The following is a 21,084-nucleotide window of genomic DNA, read 5'->3' on the forward strand; positions in this document are numbered from 1 at the left end:
GTACAGAGATTGCCAATACTAGTTTCGGGACTGGGAGTAACAAGGACATATTGCACAGAGATGATAATCTCATAGACTTCACAATAGTAAGCCTTTTGTTTTTTGTTTTTTTTTAATCTTCAACTTTCTGATCTCTCATACCTGTTCTCCTATTTCCACTCCTCTTACAGTTTACTACAACAGACTACTCTATTCAGTCGAAAAACACATTTGTACTGTAGCAGAGGACATGAAAGGAAACTAAGTCAGGCAGACAAATGCTAACTGGAGTTAATGATGCAATAACCTGTACTTTTCCAGCTTTTATCTCACATCCCGTGGTGCCTCATGTCTAACTGCAAACACACAAATACTCCACAAGAGCGCGAGTGTGTGAGCACATACACTGACTTCTGTGTGATGTAATGAACTGTGGGCCTGCATGATGTATTGAAGTGTAAACTGTATTGTGTAAGGCGATGCTGACAGCACCGGGCTTAGTGGATTACACTGCGGGCAAATGTTAATTTCATCAGCTAATTTATGACACATCATCTGCAGCCTCGCCAGCTCGTCGCCTTTAGAATCTCTAACTAGACATGTAAGCTGCTCTCAAGTGGTCAAATTTGACTCAAAGCATCATGCTGTTTAAGAGAAGCTATTGTCAACTCAGGTTTTAATGGCATCGCGCTTATACAAGACCAGAATTTTTGAGTGAAATTATTTTTGATGTCAGTGAATATAAAAATATTATTGGACATGTGTACCAGTTATTAAAAACATGTGTAGTATAAGGCTTATGGTAGATATTGAGTCTCTTAAACATATACCATCATATACATTATAAAAAGTAAACTTATATTCTCTTATTTTTTCTGCATGTAAATTTTCTGTCATGCATTATCAGTGTTTTGGTTATAATGTATTATGCATAACACTTAAAAGCAAAAATAATGCATTATTTATTTGGTTCACAGTGAGTAATCCATTACACTACTCCCTTTGGACACGTTTTAGACTTTTGCACTACTCTGAGAGATGAGCTGTCACACGCTTAGATTGATAAATCTACCTTTAAAACTAACATTTTCATACACATCAGCACAAAGCAGTTTCCTAATGACATATAGAGATCTTTGCACTTCATGATTTGTAGATACTTTGCCATTTCTATACAGCCTTCTGTGTTAATCAAAGTTAGGTGATTTTTACACAATCTTGCATAAAAAGCAAAAAACAAAACAAAGAAACAAAACAAAACACGCATGACTTTCAATATAGAGATCATTTAACTCATGCACTGCAAGTGACAAATATTTGATTACAATTTGCATTTTGAGTGCTGAATTTAGGAGCAGTAATACGTTAGACAAATGTAAAGTGATTACATTTATGTGCTTCCCCAAACATTGAGGATTAAATGCATTTTTCATAAGCAACATTATTTCTCTATTCATTATTTCATTATTTTTCTCTTGGCAGGTAGTCCAAATCTGGTGTATAAACCTTAGCATGGCAATTTCAGCCATTCTGTTAATAAACAGAAGGGAAGACAAAAACAATCCCATCAGGATACAAATACTGCATAATGAAGGTGATTTTGTAAACTGGAAGCATATCTCATTTATGTCATTTGTTCAGTTGTTTGATGGGAGTGAACTATGTGAAATATGATTGGTTCAGGTCATTTGAGGCAAGGTTTCAATTTTGGAGTTTGTACTGTGAAGAAGATGAAACAGCAAAGTAATTGGGGGCTCTGGATAAGTGGGGAAAAGATAAAGGCAAGAAAATGACAATAACCAAAAAAGTAAACATGGTTTGCCAACATAATAAGTATAGTAAAAACAACTAGGAGGAAAATTGACCGAAAGGATGAACTGAAAGAAAAAAAAAACAAAACATACATCTGTATTAATATTAGGTAACTTTGTGCACAAGCCAAAAACAAACAAAAGAAAAACCCCAACAAACCCCCCCACAACATAAAAAGCAGGAAGGAAATATGAAACCAGTGAAATTTGAGGGGAAAAGAAAAGGAATAATGATGAGAGAAAAGGACAGAGGGAGAGTGACATGCTTCCTGCTGCAGCTCACTGATAAAGAAGCAATGGTCGCCATGCCACAGACACAGAAGAAGATAAATGAGAGGCAGGATGAATAGAAGAGACAAATGAGATGTGAAGGAAGTGGAAAAGGTTTAGTAGATGTCTAGTGAGAAGATATAGAGGGAAAAAAAGCAGAGGAGACAGAATGGAGAAGCAGGCGAGATACGCTCTGAAGGAAAAAACTGTAATTATGACGATAATGATAATAATAATGATCCTAAGCGCCCACGGCAGTCCACTTTTACCTCATACAAAATACCCAATAAAAAAGCCTACACTTGGTCCATCTGTTCTGACATTACTTAGAGAGGTTGCCAAACACCTTTTTGCTTGCATCTTTTTTCTGAGACCAGTGTTGTCACATGAACAACTGTTTCAAGGCGGCACAGTTTCACAAATCCATGCCAATAACATGTAATTTAGCCTCTACTCAATATTTGCTTGCAAGTTATTCATACACCTTTGTTTGGGAAATAAGCTAATCTGTGCCAACAGGCTGGAGAGGAATATAGCCTCAGCACACCTGAGAGAGTTTGGAACATGAAATTATTTGATCATGTCACCCCACTTCTAGGTGTAAAGTGGCTTACCTAAACGGAACAGAGGACTACTTAATGTTATTGTATGCAGCTGTTCTTTAGTCGGAACAGAGTGGTTTTTACTGGGAAAAGGGCATACAGTACTTTGAACAGTTATGTACTATAAAACCTAAGTGCAACATTCAAGAGTTCCATATCTGACACATTGGACCACCCTAACTTTTGGTGACACAGATTCAATAAGATGCTTCTCCACAGAGAAGCATATGATGGCATCATATGCTTGTTGCAGATTTGTTGTTTGTACACTGATGATGAGAATCTCCCATTCCACCACATGCCAAAGATGCTCTGCTGGATTGAGATCTGGCAACTTTGTTGTCCGTTTGAACATACTGAACTCATTGTGTTCAAGAAGCCAGTTTGAGAAGATGGCTACACTATGGCCCATAAAGGAATTTATGAGATACTCAACTGGCCCAAAAGTGTGCCAACAAAATATTCCTTACACCATTAAACTACCACCACCAGCCTGAACCATTAACACCAGTAAGGACAGATCCATGCTTTTACAAGTACGCCGTTTACGCCAAATTCTGACACTACCATCAAAATGTTGCAGTAGACATCAAATGATTTAGTACTTTCCTGCTCATATACAGTACTGCATGTCACAAGACATACGTTTTTAACTCACTTTCACACGTAACTTTTCTTATAATCATTAGTTTGGCTCTCTTCAGTAGCACGTCTTTATCCTGTCTTCGTTCCCTCACCTGAACTGGTCGCAGCAGATGGCCTCCCCTTCCTGAGCCTGGTTCTGCTGCATTTTTGTTGTTATTAAAAGAGAGTTTACTTTCCCACTGTTGCCAAAAAGTGCTTGCTCAAAGGGTGTCATATGATTATTGGGGTTTTCTCTGTTTTCTTTGTATTATTGCAACATCGTTATCTTACAATTTAAATCGCCTTGATGCAACTGGTGTTTTAAATTTGGCAATATATAAATTAAATTGAATTAAATTGAAAAGTCACACATGTTACATGCAAAATACTTTTGTATGCATGTCTCTTTTTTTCCGTTCATCAGTGTCTCTGGATGAACAGACCTAGCACTGGGCTTGTCTGTGCCAAACAATATGTGTTGTAGTAGGCATACGGTGCAAACAATGCCAACCACTAATAGTAAATTATTCACAACTTGGCAGCTTAAAAGTTTTAAGCCATACATTTTAATATCTATCTATATACAAAAAAGTCCCCAATTTATCACAGGCATATTTTTTTATGTGCTGCAGCAGATCTTTTTCATGCTATAGTTACTTAAAACCAGAGGATGAGCTGAGGGGAAAACACCATCAATCTGAATAGACAGTTAAAAATAAAAATAAAAAATCATGATGTGTCAAAAAACCTTCACTGCTGATAAAAAAAGAAAAAATGCTGCCATGAATGATGGTCCTTCAATACAATAATCATAGGCATTGGGGTTTGAGTAAATCCCACTTAGAAAGTATGATGCTTATAAGCACGGAAAGACAAAATCATGTAAAAATTAATTGTTGAATTTGCTCTTTCATGGGATTTTTTTTTAACAGTAAAGTGCAGGATAATGGGGCCTTGCCCTAATGCGAGGCGCCACATCAGATTGAACTTAAGACTGATTATGAACATCAAAGAATAAGGATAGCAAAGAATTGCTCCTTTGCCAGTAATTATGGAAGCATATATAAGAGTGTGGCTAATGGATATTATGCAAGAGAGGGAGTCTATATGTGTGCATGTTTTGTTGGCAGAGCTATGCTGGCTTGGTGGGAATGGGCCTGCTGAATATCCGAGTCTGACACTAATCCTATTACCTCTACTCCAACTGCTGCAGATATCAGCTATTGACTGGTGTCCCCACATACACTGTCCTGATTAAAGGACACCTACATACTTATACACGCAAGCATATATCTTAAGCTATTGGGCGGGGACAAATAAACATACACAGAACATGTAATCATGGACATGTTAATTCCACATTTTAAATGTAAAAGATGTAGTACAAAAATCTTCTTTCCACAGACATTCCAATTCGATGTGAATTTTTAAAGCATAATTTCATCTTGACGATGACTAACAAACTCATATCTGTCGTTATTCACATTCAGCTCAAGAGCAATTCAATTCCAACATTTTAAAGCCCACCACAGGCTTTTTATGCTCTTAAAGCATAAACATACAGTGGCTGGAGGGGAGCCTCTTAGCATCGGAGGAGCCAGTCCTTGTGTTTGCAGTAGCACGTTTACTCTTCCTGTGACAAACTCCAGTACAATCTTTCTGTGTCATAAGTGTGTTTTAATGCATATAAAACACAAACATGTGCAGGAAATGTCCACTAGTCCTAAAAGCCCTAAATAAATCCAGGACAGGAACACAGTAGATGATACTGAATAAAAAAGGTTTTAAAAAAGGTTAAAATAACTAATTAAAAATAAAGAAATAGCTTTGCATAATTTTTGAGAATGTTGTGTATTCAAGTATGTGAACAAAAAATTCATAAATAGGGTGTCCAGATCTAATGATCAGCTTAGCTCTTATTTACATCAGTAAGAAATTTAAGTGTGAGAAAAAAAAAAAAGATATTGCTTGATGATATAAAGTCAAGTCAGTCAGTATAATAATGGCTATAGCAATGATAGACATCCTGATCTCACCAACCTTGCAGCTGAGCAGACCGTCCCTTTCATTGCACCAATGACATTTTGTCTCGACCTGTATTAAACAGCACTGAGTGGACTTGCACCACTGGTCTCCCACAGCTCCATTTAGAAGTGAACAGTACCTCACTTTTAGTCAGTTGGGTGTTTTTGTGTTGCCTGCAGACTCTCTCTCCCACCACTTACAATGACAAAGATGAATTTTTTTGTAATTTTGCGTCTGTGTACCGCCACAGAAGATTTTAAATCAAATAATCAAGAAGTGATTGAAGTACAAATTGTCAGCTTTAATTTAAGGGGGTTAACTGTTTAAGATTTAGACCAACTTTTTAAAAAATTACATAGTGGTGGTGGTCAGACAAATGTAACTGCTCAAAAACCCACAAACAGTTAACTATGAAAACTCCAAACAATACAAATAAATTCCATTCTATCACATCCAACAAATCTTCAGACTAGTAAATAGGAGAAATTTCCTGACCAGTTGCTTTTTTACGTCTCACTCAAAAATACCGATGACTTTATGCTAATAAGACATTTTCAGTCACGCATTGCCCAAAAAAAACCCCTTTGAGACTGCATTGCTTGCTACTACTTTAGCATACAGTATTGCTAAGCTAATGGAAACCTCAGACAAAGAATCTGCATTACTTACAAAAAAAAAAAAAAAAAGCTATAATGCTCTCCAAAGGTCACAAACTATAGACTACTACAGACAGCAGCCTTACTGGATGACTTTACATTTAGTCATCCAGTAAGCATTTGCAATAACGTTTAATACCTAACATCAGAAACCTGACTGAAGACATATGTATCGCTCAAATCTGAGTCTTAGGGGATTTTAACACTGATTGCTTGACTACTGCTTCTGACCATTTAAAAAGGGTTTTCTACAGCCTTATTATATCTTAATCAGGGAGCCTGGCAGACCTAATCTCAAGAACCCCTCAGGATCAACGCATAACTTCTTAATATAAATAATATGAATGTAATTTCAATGAATATAGGTGTTCTAAATGACACAGGCATTCATCACACACAATGCAGTTCATTTCAGGTTTATGTATATAATTCCCTATTTCGAGTCTGAGTAACACCAAAGGACTTTAGGGACTAAGGTAAGAACTTTACAGAATTTTGGAGAAAAAACCCCAAGAATCAGATGAACCCTATGAGCAAGCACTTTGTAATAGTGGGATGGAGAAACTCCCCTTTTAACAGGAAGAAACCTCTGGCACAACCAGGTTCAAGGAGGGACAGCCATCTGCTGTGACCGGTTGGGGGTTAGGGGACAGAGAAAAGATATTAAATGCTGCACTGGGGTCTAACATGACAAGCATAGAGATGAGTCCACTGTCAGAGGCCATAAGGTCATTGGTAATCTTCACTAGTGCTGTTTCAGTGCAAAGCTAAAACCTGACTGGAACTTCTAAAATAGACCGTTCCTCTGCAAATGATCAATTAGCTGTTTCAAAAATTTTTGAAATAGGAGGACGCCTGAAGATTGGTCTATAATGAGCAAAGACAGCTGGATCAAGTAACAGCTATTTAAGCAGTGGTTTAATTACAGCCACCTTAAAAGCCTGTGGTAACTATCCTGCTGATAGAGATACATCGATCATATTTAACATTTTAGCGTTAATTAATGGTAAGACTTCTTTGAACAGTCTTGTACCGATGTGATACTTACAGACACGTTGATGATTTAAAGGAAGAAATTATTGCTAAGACTGACAGGAAAGAAAGCATCTAAATAAACAGCAGCAGTTATTAAAGTTGCTGTACATGTCTCCAGGAAGGCTGTGAAGGTTGTGGCAATCCACAACAGCAGCTGTAATGGCCGAGAACCCGTTTCTATAACAAGTTAACTCGTTTTCATCTACTTTTTCTAATTACTAAGTAAAAATAGACAAAAGTATTTAGGATTACATTTTGTAGGCTGTATTAGTTTTACAAATCACTATTTCATTACATGTGTTAAAATATGTATTTAGCATTCACTAATAAACAAAGACTACAACAAACTATACAATACCCAACACATCTACATAATTTAATCTAAGAGATTATTATGGACAATAAAACCCGAGGTTTGGGTAATGGATGGCATTAGTTACACTTTTAAAAAGAAGTATAAAAACTGAGCTCTCACTGTAAGCAGCTAATTGCCTACATTTTAAAACGGACAACACGTTTAGCGACGACAAAATAAAGAATTTATTATTTTTCTTTGTAAACTTCAGAAGCCCTCTCCAAGTATGTATTAGTTCATACATGAACAGAAAAGCATACTACAAAATGGAACTGGAAGCAGGATTGCGTACCCAAGTAGTTTCACAAACTGCATTTGACCTTTGTGAACTTTATACTATACATTATAGAGTGAGGGTATGGTGTTGGAAAATAACCATAATTTGACCACTCACCTCACCACTGCCGAACACCCACTGCCTGACGGCAGCAGCTGACCACAGCAAGACATGATGCCCTGCCACATTGCAAAAGCTAGCCAAGAACGTGCTGGAGGAACAAAACAAAGAGCCCAAGGCATTATAACTCTGCCTCCCAAGAGATCCCAAGCAAGGCGAGTATCCACAGCACAGCAAGCACTGGAATGCCACCAATCCATGAAGACTCCCACCCCTAAAACAAGTCCCTAAGACTTCACTGCCAAAGTTCTTGTGCCAGCCACCAGACAACACAGCAAGAAATTCTGTATCCAAGCCTTAAAATGCAAAGCTGTTTTGGTGGCATGCTTGGAACCCACAGAGTTTTAATATTATGATGGCTGTGTGTACATTCAAACATCACACAGGCAATCTAGTTAAGACATTAAGACAGAAATTAAACTTTCCTATCGTTTGGAGGAGAACCCCCCCCCCCCCCGAAAACAGCTGAAGCGGTCTCTCTGTTTAGGAATATGGTGATATGATGAATAGGGCATCAACTCCTAAGGCCTTGGATGTTGTTTATCATTATGCCCTTAGGCTTACTAATAGTCATGTTTATAGTGCATCATTAAATCTTATAAGAAAGACATGACAGGCATATCTCATTGCTTATCTGTAAGCCTCTCAGTGGGAAACTGTGACTTTACATCACTAATACACTAAACTTGTGCTCAAAGCTATATGTCAATGAGCTCAGTTTAAAAAAAAAGAAAAAAAAAAAAAAAAGAAGTGCTTTGGAAACCCCTTGGTCCATTCATTACTAATAGCTATGTCTCCAGTACCAGGACGTATATGTTACAATGACAAAGTAAAAAAAAACTTCTACAATAAAGAATATAAAAGAAACCAAACAACATCAGACAGAACAGAGAGTTGAGAGATGAGTAGGATAATCACTGTAAAGCAAAAATAAAAACAGAAAGATAAAAACACCACATACACAAATGTACACATCTCTCTCTACTTTTCTAAGTTTTCATTAGGGCATGGCCTCTTGACTTCGAGAGCAGATTATTCCTTGATTGCAGTAATTTCCTCACCTAGTGAGGCAGCATGAATGGCAATATCGTAATTAGTACTGTACTAAAGGGCTTAATGTAAGAGTTCCTCAGCAATCTGTCATACAGGTGCATACTAGAAAATGTGTAGGAGTTTATAAAGGCATATATATAGATGAGACTCAACATTTAAATCATTATTGTGTAACTTCCCCTTGGACTGCAGCATAGCTCTAAACCATTTGGACACATGGGGGTAAAAATATTTCTAGCAGGATCAGAAAAACATTTCTTTTTAGGTGCTCTAAGCTAAAGGCTATGAATTAGAGGAATCTTTGAACCAGGGCTTTGAGTGACAAGCTTGGTCAAACAGTGATATGTGACATCCTGTCTGAAATCTGGTGTGCCATCTGGTAGGCACTAAAAGATCAACTTCTGCATTTGTAAGATGGCACTAAGAGTGGAAACATGCAGTCAGCAACTTTTTCTGTTTAAAACTTTGTAAAATGTCATTAATTGAGGAAGCGTACAGAAAAACAAAGCACCCAGACCAAAGTTGAGTATTTACAAAGAACCTTTTCTCTTAAGTGGCTGTAGGCTTTTCACATGCATGCCAGATTCAGAAAAACAACAAATATTTGTATTATTGTTATTAACACTGCCGAGGAGGTATTTGATGTTTTTTCTCAATCCTGTTGCCTTAAAAACAGTTTTTCTTTATCAGTGCATTTTGCTTCATGTTCTGTATTACCCTGCACACAAATTTAAGTGTAATATTGCATATGTCCTCTGTTATTAGCAAATTAATATTTGGTTGCAATATTGGTAATTTGATGGTACGTCCAACTTAATACCTAGTATGTACTTTTACATACACACTAGCTATTAATGGTCCAGTGGGTGGCATTACATCAATTTTCTTCTCATGACAATACGACAGAGGTAGCTTAATTATTATTGATCTTTTTCATTATTATTATGCTAGTCATTTTCCATTTTCCTTTCCATATGACAGAGATATTTAAATTGCAAATTAACAATTTAACTTAATTAAACATTACTTGAGTTCAAGCAGAAATTCCCTATGATTATGTTTTGGCAGAGATGCCAGGTCTATAGCAGGCCTGGTAATGTATAAAGAACATGTAGTTGATTCCCCATAGTTAAAAAATAAAACATTATCTGAGTTGTATGTGTGTCTCAAGGGCTTTCCCAAATACTGCCAAATCTCATGTCCTAAAACAGACTGAGAAAGATCATTTGACAAATGTGAGTGCTTTTATTCATGAGAATTTAAAGAGGAAATGCTTAAAAAACGATACGGCTTAGGATGTTGCTTTGACCTGTAAAATACAATGCAGCAGACTTTGAAAGGACACTGTGTACATTATATTTTGCTCAATGATTGCTACAGTGAAGAGTTATTTTAAAAATCCACTTCTCTCAAGAAAAAAAAAAACCTTAATTGTTAGTAACATAATTTTTGGACTGTGGAGTTTAAACATGACTTTTTTAAGCGCACTTGAGTTCAATTCAAAGTAAAAAAAAACCCCACTAGTGTTTATAATAAAGTCTTTATTGTGACAAAATCTTCAAAATTGAGCTAATTGTTTAAGATGCCTGCAAACTATCTAAGGAGAACGTGCTACACTGTACCAGACACTTCATACTTAGACCGTGCCCTTTTAACAGCATCTGTTGTTCCATTACCCATCTTAAAATTGTAGCTTATGACAGAAAGTATTACATTATAATACATAATAGTCTATTCCACAATTCCAGCTTCACACATAATGTCACCATGATTTTGTTAGCAGCATGAGCAGTACATTTCATACTGTAATTCCATATCGCACTTTATTCAGTGTTCACTCCATAGCTTAACAATCTAAGTAATTTGTAAAACACTCAAAAAAGCGACTCTATTCACAGATCATACTGTTTATACAGTATACCAGATCCTTAAGTGCTGTGCTTTAGCTAACAGAGGGCAAAACGTAGTATCTGTCACTATATACTGAGGGCTTTTACATTTAATTAATGTCATTGTGTTAAAATTGCAAAATTTGCTAAAATAAACAAGATGACACTTGAAAGATAGTCATCAGTGAAAAAGCATTCATGGAACCAAACGGCTAAATTATTATTATTTTTAAATAGATAATTCATATATTGCTTCCCTTTCTTAAAAGCTTTTTAAAAGGATTAAAAGGAGGACTTTTTAATACTTCTAAGAAAATCTTCTACAGTCAAAGTCTAGTACCCATTCACATCACCAAATAGTGTGTTTCCTCACTTCAGATGCTCTGTTAGACCTTTAGTGCAGCCGCCTTCAGTTGCTGGTTGTTTGTGGGGTTTTTTGCATTCATTTTAGTCTTCAGGAACTGAAAGGCATGCTCTATTGGGTTGAGATCAGATGGCTGACTTAACCACTGACAAACATCGAACTTATTTGCCTTTTAAACTTGTTTTGGGTCATTATGTGCACTGTGAAGTGCCGTTCTATCAGTTTTGCTATATTTGGTCAGTCTGAGCAGCAAATATAGACCTGTACACTTCATAATTCACCCTACTTGTATCAGTCATATTATCAATAAACATTAGTGACCGGCTTCCACTGGCAGCATAGTGCATATAAAAAAGTATCAATTTCTACAGAAAGCTACAAGTGAGAGAGGCAAAGAAGGCAGCATGGCAAATTAGGAAAATATAAGATGTAGAGCAGTAAAATCACCAATTAAAATAATAAAAATAACAATTACAATTGTATATAAAAATAAAATAAAAATAAATGAGTTCTTCACATAGCATAGAATTTGCGTTAATTGCAAGAGACAATATTTCTCTTTCAAAAAATTTACTTTAACTTACCAATATAACTTACTCTAGTCAACTATCCAAACAGAACACAATGACAGCATTCCGAGTACTGCCTTACAGACACAATGCAATATTCTGCATTTCTTGATAAGCCTATTAGCTTTTCTATATCTTTTGCCAAATAAAAAAAAAACTGCAATCATGCCAACTCCGACTACTGTCATGGACAATAAAGCTGGGAACCGACAGAGATGAAAACTAATTTTGATAACTCTGTATGCCTTAGGCAGTACAAAGGAAAATCTGTATATCTTGTGCTACAAAATAACAGAGAGGTCTGTTATTCAACAAAACCAAATTATGCTGACACCGAAGGTCTGCTTGAGAACAGGAGCAATAATAAAGCAAGAATGACAAGTCTTCATTACTAATGCTTTGTGTGACTCAGAGTGAATTGATAACACGCTGAAACTCATTTCCTATAAATATATACCTCTGGAAGACCTTTGGAGCCAAGTTGATTGTTCTTTAAAATGAAATAATGAAAAACCGTTGAATGACAAGATCAATTTAAAGATTCATTGGTAGCTCATCAAAGCTTTAAATAATACTATTGGTTCACTCTGAGAAATGAAAACTTGTAATGTGAATTTTAAATGCACCAACTTTCTTAATTTAGTGTCTTAAAAACTCAAGCATATTTAATTGAATTTTTATTTAAGGAGCCAAATTAGTTACTTTGCTAATCTACACAAAATAAGAACACGTTCAATATTAATAAGTATTCTCTTGAAAAAATGTTTTATATTCATTTTGAGCAATACCAGCCACAGTGCAACAATGTGATAGGAATATAAACCTGTATGCCAACTTGCTGTCCCACATCTGAGTATGACAAATTGGCATTGGCTAAATCTGAGGGTGTTTTTTGTAAAGCAAAATCCTTTGTTTTGGTACAACGATGCAATGAATGCTTCTTAGCTAAATACAATATATACAATTATATTTCTATTTCTGAATGTAATTGCATTTGTGTAACAACATTCAGGTAGAGCTGCAGTCAACTTCTGCTGGCCCGAGATTAACTGTAGCATTGTCACTTTTCACATTCATAGAACAACTGTTCCAACTTTGAAAATAATTGTTATAGCACTATCATATTTACCAAACCCTTCCAATACCAACTCCAGAAAAACGGAGTACTGAAGATCAACTCATTAGCCTAATAGCCTGGAACAAAAATCTCATCAGTTACACATCTTGAGCAAATGCTATAAATGACTAAACCAAACATTCTGTTCAAATAAATCGAAATTACATTAAACAAAACATTTGCTGTACTCCTCAGTAAAGCACACCAAATGAGACTTTGAAAATGAGGATATGTAGCTGGTGTGCACCTGGGACGCTACAACGCAGCTGTCATATAATTACCCATAAGAAGTAATATGTGTAATGATATATGGAGTCCAATTCCAAGAGCTGATGTCCAACATCAAATCAAATGTGTTTATAATTGCTGAGACAATTTTTTACACATTAAAGTTTGGTCTGTTACAAATGAAGGGGGTGGGAAAAAAGTGAACACGCTTTAAAAAAAAAAAAATTAACTTGGCCAACTTTTCTTTTACTAATATTATGCATGTAGTATCCCAGATTCTCTAACTCTGTGCTTTCCCTAATACAAGTTCTATTTAATTGTACTGTAACTGGGTCACAACTTTTTGGCAAATCATACAGTCTGAAAAAACAAAAGAAACAAAAACAAAGAAAAAGAAAAATATAAAGTAAATATATATAAGTAGTATAATATAAAGTAGCACACAGGGCACTTCCTTATGTCCCTTGTCCATTTCTCGAGGTCAGAGTTATTTTGGCAGTAGGAGAGGAAGCTACACAAATTAATGTTGCGGCTCATTAGTGTACACATTCCTTCCTTAGCAATTACTATTGATTTGCCCTTGAGAAAGGTACCTGCCTACAACACACACTATTACAAATAGTACAAGGGTTGCTTATTTAAGCAGTCCATAAAGATTGAAATTAAACCTTGTGGTATTTTGCTATGTAAATAGGTATTGAATTTTCTTTTTCCAGTTCTATGGTCCAAACACTACAATGGAGGCAAATGGAATTTTATTTGCATTGCTCAAAGTATTCAATCAAGTGTGACCTTCCTGGATCACTATTCAGTGACTAGGTTTGGAAAACAGCCAGCTCACTATATACCTATTTATTTCTGAAGATTTGTTTGCAACAGGGCAGATGTATTTTTTACTTTTATGTTGTAGTTCAATCAGTAATTGGCATTTACTCACATAAATGCAGCACAATAACCTTTATGTGTGCTGTGCACATACATTAGCGTAGTGTAGTTTAAAAAAAAAAAAAAAAAAAAAAGACGAGCAAGAGTGATTGGTCTCAAGTGTGTGTGTGCCCCCATAACACAACAAACAGAACCCATGTCATTAGTACCCATTGGACAAAGTCTTTGATGTTGCCTAGCCTTCTTGTTGTTTGATGGTACTGGCCTTGTAGATGAAGCACAGGAATCAAATAATGCATTATGAACAGAAGCCAAAACACAGCAGCAGTTAGCTTAGTCTGGTTGTCTAGAATACTCAGATTTCATGGGCGAACATGCAAGTCCAAGGTTGCATCAGTAAGAGTTGATCTCAATGAAATTTAACTTTGTTGTGTTTTGCAACTGATCCCAGTTTCCAAAGTGACGGGTCCACTGGGTGAGTTATTAGGCTGATAGGGCTGGAAACAACTATGGATTTTTTTCCTGGCCCATTGGGATTTGTTAACATATAGAAAAATGGCAGGTACACCGCTGATAAATGCAAGATAATGCAAGATATTTAGGGTTGGTAAACATATTGGCCGCCTGACAAAATAAGAGGGTTTAAAAGAATTTTTAATGTTTCTCTGGGTTTTTAATGTGAAACTTTTTCATATTTATACGCATTAAAAAGTCATAAATTAGTAAATGAGTTATATTTTTGATGTAAATAACACAATGGGTTTAGTTAGTTTTGTTCACTTTGTCAGTACAGGTAATAAATTGGGTCTTTCTGAACTAACTGGCAAGCAATACATTAAGAATTGGTAGAATCAGTAGGAGATGAAGAGATGGCAGGAGCAAGATTTGTTGTTATGGTCTTGTGCATATGAAAGAAAGAAGGAGGAAGTCAGAATACAAGTGTGTAAACGTGAGGAAGACAGGTGGAAAGGTGAACAAGCAAGGAGTAGAGATAGTGAAGGCTGATGAGTTTAAATACCTGGAGTCAACCATCCAAAGCAATGAACAGCGTATAAGAGGGATGAAGAAGAGAGTGTGGAGTGGGTGGAAACAAGTGTCAGGGGTGATTTGCGACAGAAAGACAGCAACAAGAGTGAAAGAGAAGGTTTGCAAGGCAGCGGTGAGATCTGCTGTGATATATGGTTGGAGACAGTGGCAGTAACAAAAAAACCCAGGAGGCTGAGCTAGAGGTGGAGATGCTAAGATTTTTGTTCAGAGTGACCAGAATGGACAAGATTAGAAATGTGTATAATCAGAGGGACAGCTCAGGAGCAGTTTGGAGACAAGGTTAGAGAGCCAAGGCTGAGATGTTTTGGACATGTGTAGAAAAGAGATATATTGGACAAAGGATGTTCAATAAAGAGCTGCCAGGCAGGAGGAAAACAAGGAAACTTTAGAGGAGGACATGCAGAGGGTTGGTGTGACAAGAGGATGCAAGGAATAGAATAAGATGGCGGCAGATGATCCACTATGGCAATCCCTAAAGGGATCAGCTTACAACAACTGAATCAATGAGTGATGACTCAATTACAGTAATTTTTCTATTCTCACTTTATTCACCCATTGATCAGGACTGTGAATCCGTGCTTGGAAACAGCTAAATGGAATTTGGCAAGACGAAACAAAACACCAAACCAATACCTGCAGGCAGATGTTAACTGGCTAACTATACTATAATGTATAAAGACAGATAAATAGCAAAAACAAGGGAGAAGAAACACCATTTAGCAAAAAATAACAGTTACAAAGATGAGATGAGATAACTATAATGTTCTTTAATTTTTCACTCAATTTTTATATTTAATCTTTAGCATTTCCACACTAGTATATTCATTAAATTATTCCTTTTAAGAGACACTGCTGACATTTCCCTTACTGCAACGTTCACTTTCTATAATGGGCTGAGGCTGGTGTGAAATCAAGGGTCCCCTACACTGACAGCAATCAGTCCAATCGAGACGCTTCATGATTGTGATTTGCTTCAATGAAGAATGAGGAACCCCTATAAATAACAAAAATTACAATATGACTGGTGCTGCCATTTACTTCTGTGCTATCCAGTTTGAATTCTAATCTCACACTCCATGGGAGATGGATTTAGGTGTGAGAGTCCAAGTCAGAAGTCCAATTTTTATTCCCTCTCTGCCCCTGTGAGGTGGCTACTTTAAAGAAGTACAAAGCTGGACTACATTGCTCAAATTCTTTTTCAGGCACTTCGAAAATTAAGAAAATGAACAGAGTTCTATTCATCCACATAAAAAGGTAATGACTCAAACATAAGCTCAAAAGTCCAAGGAAAAGAAAAAAGAAAACAGAAAGAAACTAAATTATTTTGTTTAAAGAAAATACATGTGTATATCTGCTTGAAGAATTACTTAACCTCTTTTCCTGATAAACAGGACTTTGCAAAAATCCTAAACCAACTCTCATCTCTTTATGTTGTTTCCAAAGAGAGACTTTGACTTCTTTTTCACTCATTTTCAATCCAGTTCTTGTTCCTTCCCATTTTTATAGAAATATTTTTTTCTTTATTTGTTAGGGTGATCACTCAGATGATCACAATAACCCCTACTGAAAACTGTTGTTGAATCATTCAAGCACAAAAAGGCACCTAACAATTGGATGAACCAGTGTTGTGTCTAAACAATTTTAGATTGTATCACTAACCTCAAAAAACACATTTGTTCCCATTTCTTTAGATGAATCTATAAAAATGCTAAACATATGAATTTGACAGTCATAAAATATTATTTTTTCACCAACAGAGTAATTCTCAAAGAACTGTTGGCTGAAAACTTCTATTTTGACATAGTGTGCAGTTTGTATCTAGGAAAATTAAGAAAACTGGAAAAGTGGAGGATAAAAGAGGAAGTGGCAGGCCTAAAAAACTATAGGTTTTTGAAGTATCTGAAGAAGAAACAGGATAATATACAGAATGAAAAATGTAGCAAAACAGGAGAGTTCAGGCTGTGTTGAATAAATGTGTTCATACCAAATATAGACTTTTAAGCGTGTTAGAAGTGCAACAATAGAAGTCTGCTTTTCCCTTATGAACTCCATTTTCATGTCCTGTGTAGTTCCACATGTTTAAACACCTGCAGAACTTTTCATTTTTCTTAATAGAATAGAGAAATAAGGAATGGCTCAAGACTTTTTCACTATACTACAAGAAACACTAGAAAACGTGTCAGTGGTTTAACAAAACAGAACTCCTTCTGCATTATATATTTTCCTGTAATCCAGTCCAGTATATGGTGCTGGAAAGCAAATTTATCTGCAAAGGTTTTCTATGCAAAATGTTCTTCCTCAATCATTTTTTTAAAATGTACTTTATTAGAAAAACATTTTTTTCCAAAAGGGAAAATTCTAAACTAAGGGCTAAATTTAGGAAAACATGACTATCCACACGCCTGCACAGGGTGGCAGGAGGAGAGATTCCACCTCTGTATCGGACTTCAGTTCCAATAAAACATGTATGGAGGTGTGTTCAGATCTATTTGGGCCTGCTTCACCTCCTCCACTACCTCAAGCTTCTTCATCCCTAGAGACGTGACATTTCATGTCTTAAGTGCCAGTATCCAAGGCTTCTGCCCGTACCTTCACGTCACTGTTTACGCGGCACTGACCCAACCAGACCCCTATACTACCCCAGTGATGCAGATGGCAGACATATGAAGCAGCTTCTGATGAAAGCTGGAAAAAATAAATTCACTGAGAAGTGGACCTTAAACATAATCAAGCCACATGGAGATAACTATTTTAAATTTCAGCACAGAATTACATTTTTTCACATTAGCTGATCACTGATTTTCAACTGATGAGAAAGAAAATGAGAGGGGAAAAACTATAAACAAATAAATAAATAAATAAATAAATAATACCTGTGTATCTCACAAGATCTTTGAGACCAGCAGAAAAATACAGACATTAAGCACATTTCTTTTCATACAGATGCAGACACAGCTGCTAAAAAGTGTCACTAGTCTCCTTTCTCATCAACTTATGCCTCACATAGAAATCTCCATCATGCGGGCACTCCCATTGCTTGCACACATGTATTCATGCACGTCTCCGAGCACACAGACTCACAAACATTAAAAGGCAGAGAGAGGTGCGACTTTAAGTCTTCTCTCCTCTCTTCCCTGGAGCAAAAAGTCAGGGTCTGGGCTGAGGTGATAAGTGCACTGGGATGCTGCCAAGCAAATAGCACGCACACACATGCAGAGAAAAGTAAAACAAGAATATAAATATAGCTGTATTTACTCATTCAAACACAAATAAAATCCCATTTGTACAAAAAAATGTAATTTTGCCTAAGCGCACATTTAGAGAAGATCACTGACACCAACAATATAGTTAAACAATAGTGTGAATGAGTGAAGCAATTTGTGAACTTTCACAGTGTAACAAAGTGGTACAGGACGCATCCTCAGAGAACACATGCTCATACATACATGCACCACTTAATTGGCGTACATCTCCCACCTAGGGGCCACATGTGGGTACTCACTGACATTCATGCTTATCTAAAGACTTGCAGGAGGCTTTGAGCTTGCTCTGAACTGGTGTCTGACAACATAGTACATAAAGTGACCGTTTTCCTTTTCGCTGCCTGGAATAAACCTTTTTGCTCCTCTCTGCATCTACTGTGTGAGTTCCAGAGAGGCGTAAATTATCACAAGATTCATGGGACACAGAAAGACACTCTGATAAACAGAAAATTAAACTCAAAACAATAAGAAATAAATTCATTATTAAAGCTTTTTGTCTATTATCCAGTAATGAAAATGAAACAAGAGAAAAACTGATTTAAAGATTTCAAAATTAGATCTGTACTGTGTATGAATTATGCATTTCACTCACCAGTTTCTTCCTCTTGTCCTGCTCAGTTGGTGGCTCCTCATCATCACTCAGCTTGGGCTCTTCAAAATGGCTCATCAGCATGCAGCTGCAAACACAATAATATTCAACTCAATATTAATAACTGCAAATAAACCTACACAGTAGGAGACAATTTCAGAACAGGCAGCATGCATACACAGGCACTCCAAATGCTGAACCCTCTGGCACCCCTTTTTTCCTGAATGCTATTCATATTGGTTCATCTGCATGCAGAGAGAATTACAAGTGAAACCTTTGTGCACAGTATAAAGTCTGTGTATGGTCTTTTATTTCCTTTGTCCTTACTTAAGCCTTATTGTGAGTAGAAATAAGGTAGGGGGGTCCTGAATGTCACAATTTGTGATTCTGGTGAGTAGCTACTGATAACTCGTGATCAGAAATTTTAACTCTATTCCACCTAAACTAATGACATTCAAAGTCGCAAAAATTAATTAACTTAAAATTCTGAGTAGACAAAAATGCAGAGTAGTAAATGGTAACTCTTCTGGGCACATCATCAAAGAAGCTACAGTCGACATCTTGTACTGTTAACACTCAAAACCAGCAGCATGCCAAATTGACTTGGCAAATGGCATGTTATTTTACTGAATTTCATTCATGGCCGTAAGGACTTCTCATTTCACACTATGCAAAAACAATTCTAAACAACTTACGAAAACACAAGTCTATTCGTTTGAAAGTTTACGTAATTCCAAAATAAAAGGGGGAAGATTATATTGCTCACTGTTTTCTTTCTCAGTTGACTGCATTTATAAACAGCAAACAACGCTCAGAGGAATATGTGCATCTACAAATATATTATTGCTCATGTCACACCCAACAGGGACCCAAATCGATTCAACATATCACTGGCAAACAAACACATACAGTAGACTTTGCTCCCAGCTTTTCAGTTCATTTCACACCATTACATCTTAGTATGGTGCTGAGCATCTTTCACAGCAGTGAATAGGTGTCTATGTTTGGTGAACATCTGCTAAGAAACTGCTGAGAAAGAGAACAAAAATATTGAACCTTCTCTACATATTTCAAAGTGTAAGGAGCGCTGCACTCAGTAACTTTTCCCATAGTGAGAAAGTGATGTTAACTCAGACACGGGCATTACAGTGAAGGGGCGATTGTGGCTCAAGAGTTGGGAGTTCGCCTTGTAATCGGAAGGTTGCCGGTTCGAGCCCCGGCTCGGACAGTCTCGGTCGTTGTGTCCTTGGGCAAGACACTTCACCCGTTGCCTACTGGTGGTGGTCAGAGGGCCCGGTGGCGCCAGTGTCCGGCAGCCTCGCCTCTGTCAGTGCGCCCCAGGGTGGCTGTGGCTACAATGTAGCTTGCCATCACCAGTGTGTGAATGTGTGCGTGAATGGGTGAATGACTGGATATGTAAAGCGCTTTGGGGTCCTTAGGGACCATAAAAGCGCTATATAAATACAGGCCATTTACCATTTACCATTTATCAAGGTGCAAATACAACCAAGTCAATGACTCATTTGCTTTGCTTGTTTTCCCTGTAGTGAGCCGCTGCCCCCATGAAATTAATTTTTATCTCAAAATATTTCTTCTGAGGTTTGCATTTGATAAATTCCAACTTCAGCATCGCATCTGCATTTGTAGTGCTTCAAGCACTTTTGCACGTCTTCATTCATTATGCATGAGTTTTGTCAAAATTACAAACTCCATTCATTTGTGAAAAAAATGATGGGAAGGTTTGGACTGTATAATTTCCAAGTTTATAAGCACAGGTTTTTTTCTGCTCTTGAATTGTCAAGGAAAAAAAAAAAAATGAATACTTACTCTTTGAAAGTGCCCGTTTCAGGATCTTCTGTCATTACATCATGTAATGCCTCAACACAAATGTTGACGATGCCACAGAACTTGTCCTGAATCACGCTGATAACACAGAGAACAGAGCTTCATTACTCATGCTGATCTCACCATCACTTTTGATGTCATCAGTACATTTTTACTGGAAAAAAAATGGGACAGTGTTGATTTTACTTTATTAGTTCATGTAAATGTTGAGTTCCTCTCTCCCTGTCACACACACAAAACCTTATCATGTTGTTCACACAACAATTTCATATGGGCAAAATTCATAGTAATTCTATCTTAAAATGACAACTAGTCCAGTTGCTACTTCTAGATTGGACTATATTAATTTCTTACACATAAACACCCACACACACACACACACACACACACACACACACACACACCCACGCTCTTCAAGTACAAGAAGTCTTACTTTTTTTTTTTTGTTCCGTCTTCCTCTATCCTGTATGTCTTATCTGAT

The 21,084-nt window shown here is 36.7% G+C and overlaps 1 protein-coding gene across 1 annotated transcript in view; it reads right to left on the bottom strand.

Moving 5' to 3' along the window:
- The window catches only part of ipo11 (importin 11), a 132,380-nt gene that overhangs the window by 5,818 nt on the left and 105,478 nt on the right, over positions 1–21,084 (bottom strand). The window contains exons 28-29 of the mRNA XM_039620775.1: positions 20,586–20,681; positions 18,762–18,846 (exon numbers count right to left, since the gene is read on the bottom strand). Of these exons, the coding sequence (XP_039476709.1) occupies positions 18,762–18,846; positions 20,586–20,681 (181 nt within the window). The remainder of the gene's footprint in view (positions 1–18,761; positions 18,847–20,585; positions 20,682–21,084) is intronic.

Source organism: Oreochromis aureus, linkage group 12 (genome assembly GCF_013358895.1).
Source record: "Oreochromis aureus strain Israel breed Guangdong linkage group 12, ZZ_aureus, whole genome shotgun sequence".
NCBI lineage: Eukaryota > Metazoa > Chordata > Actinopteri > Cichliformes > Cichlidae > Oreochromis > Oreochromis aureus.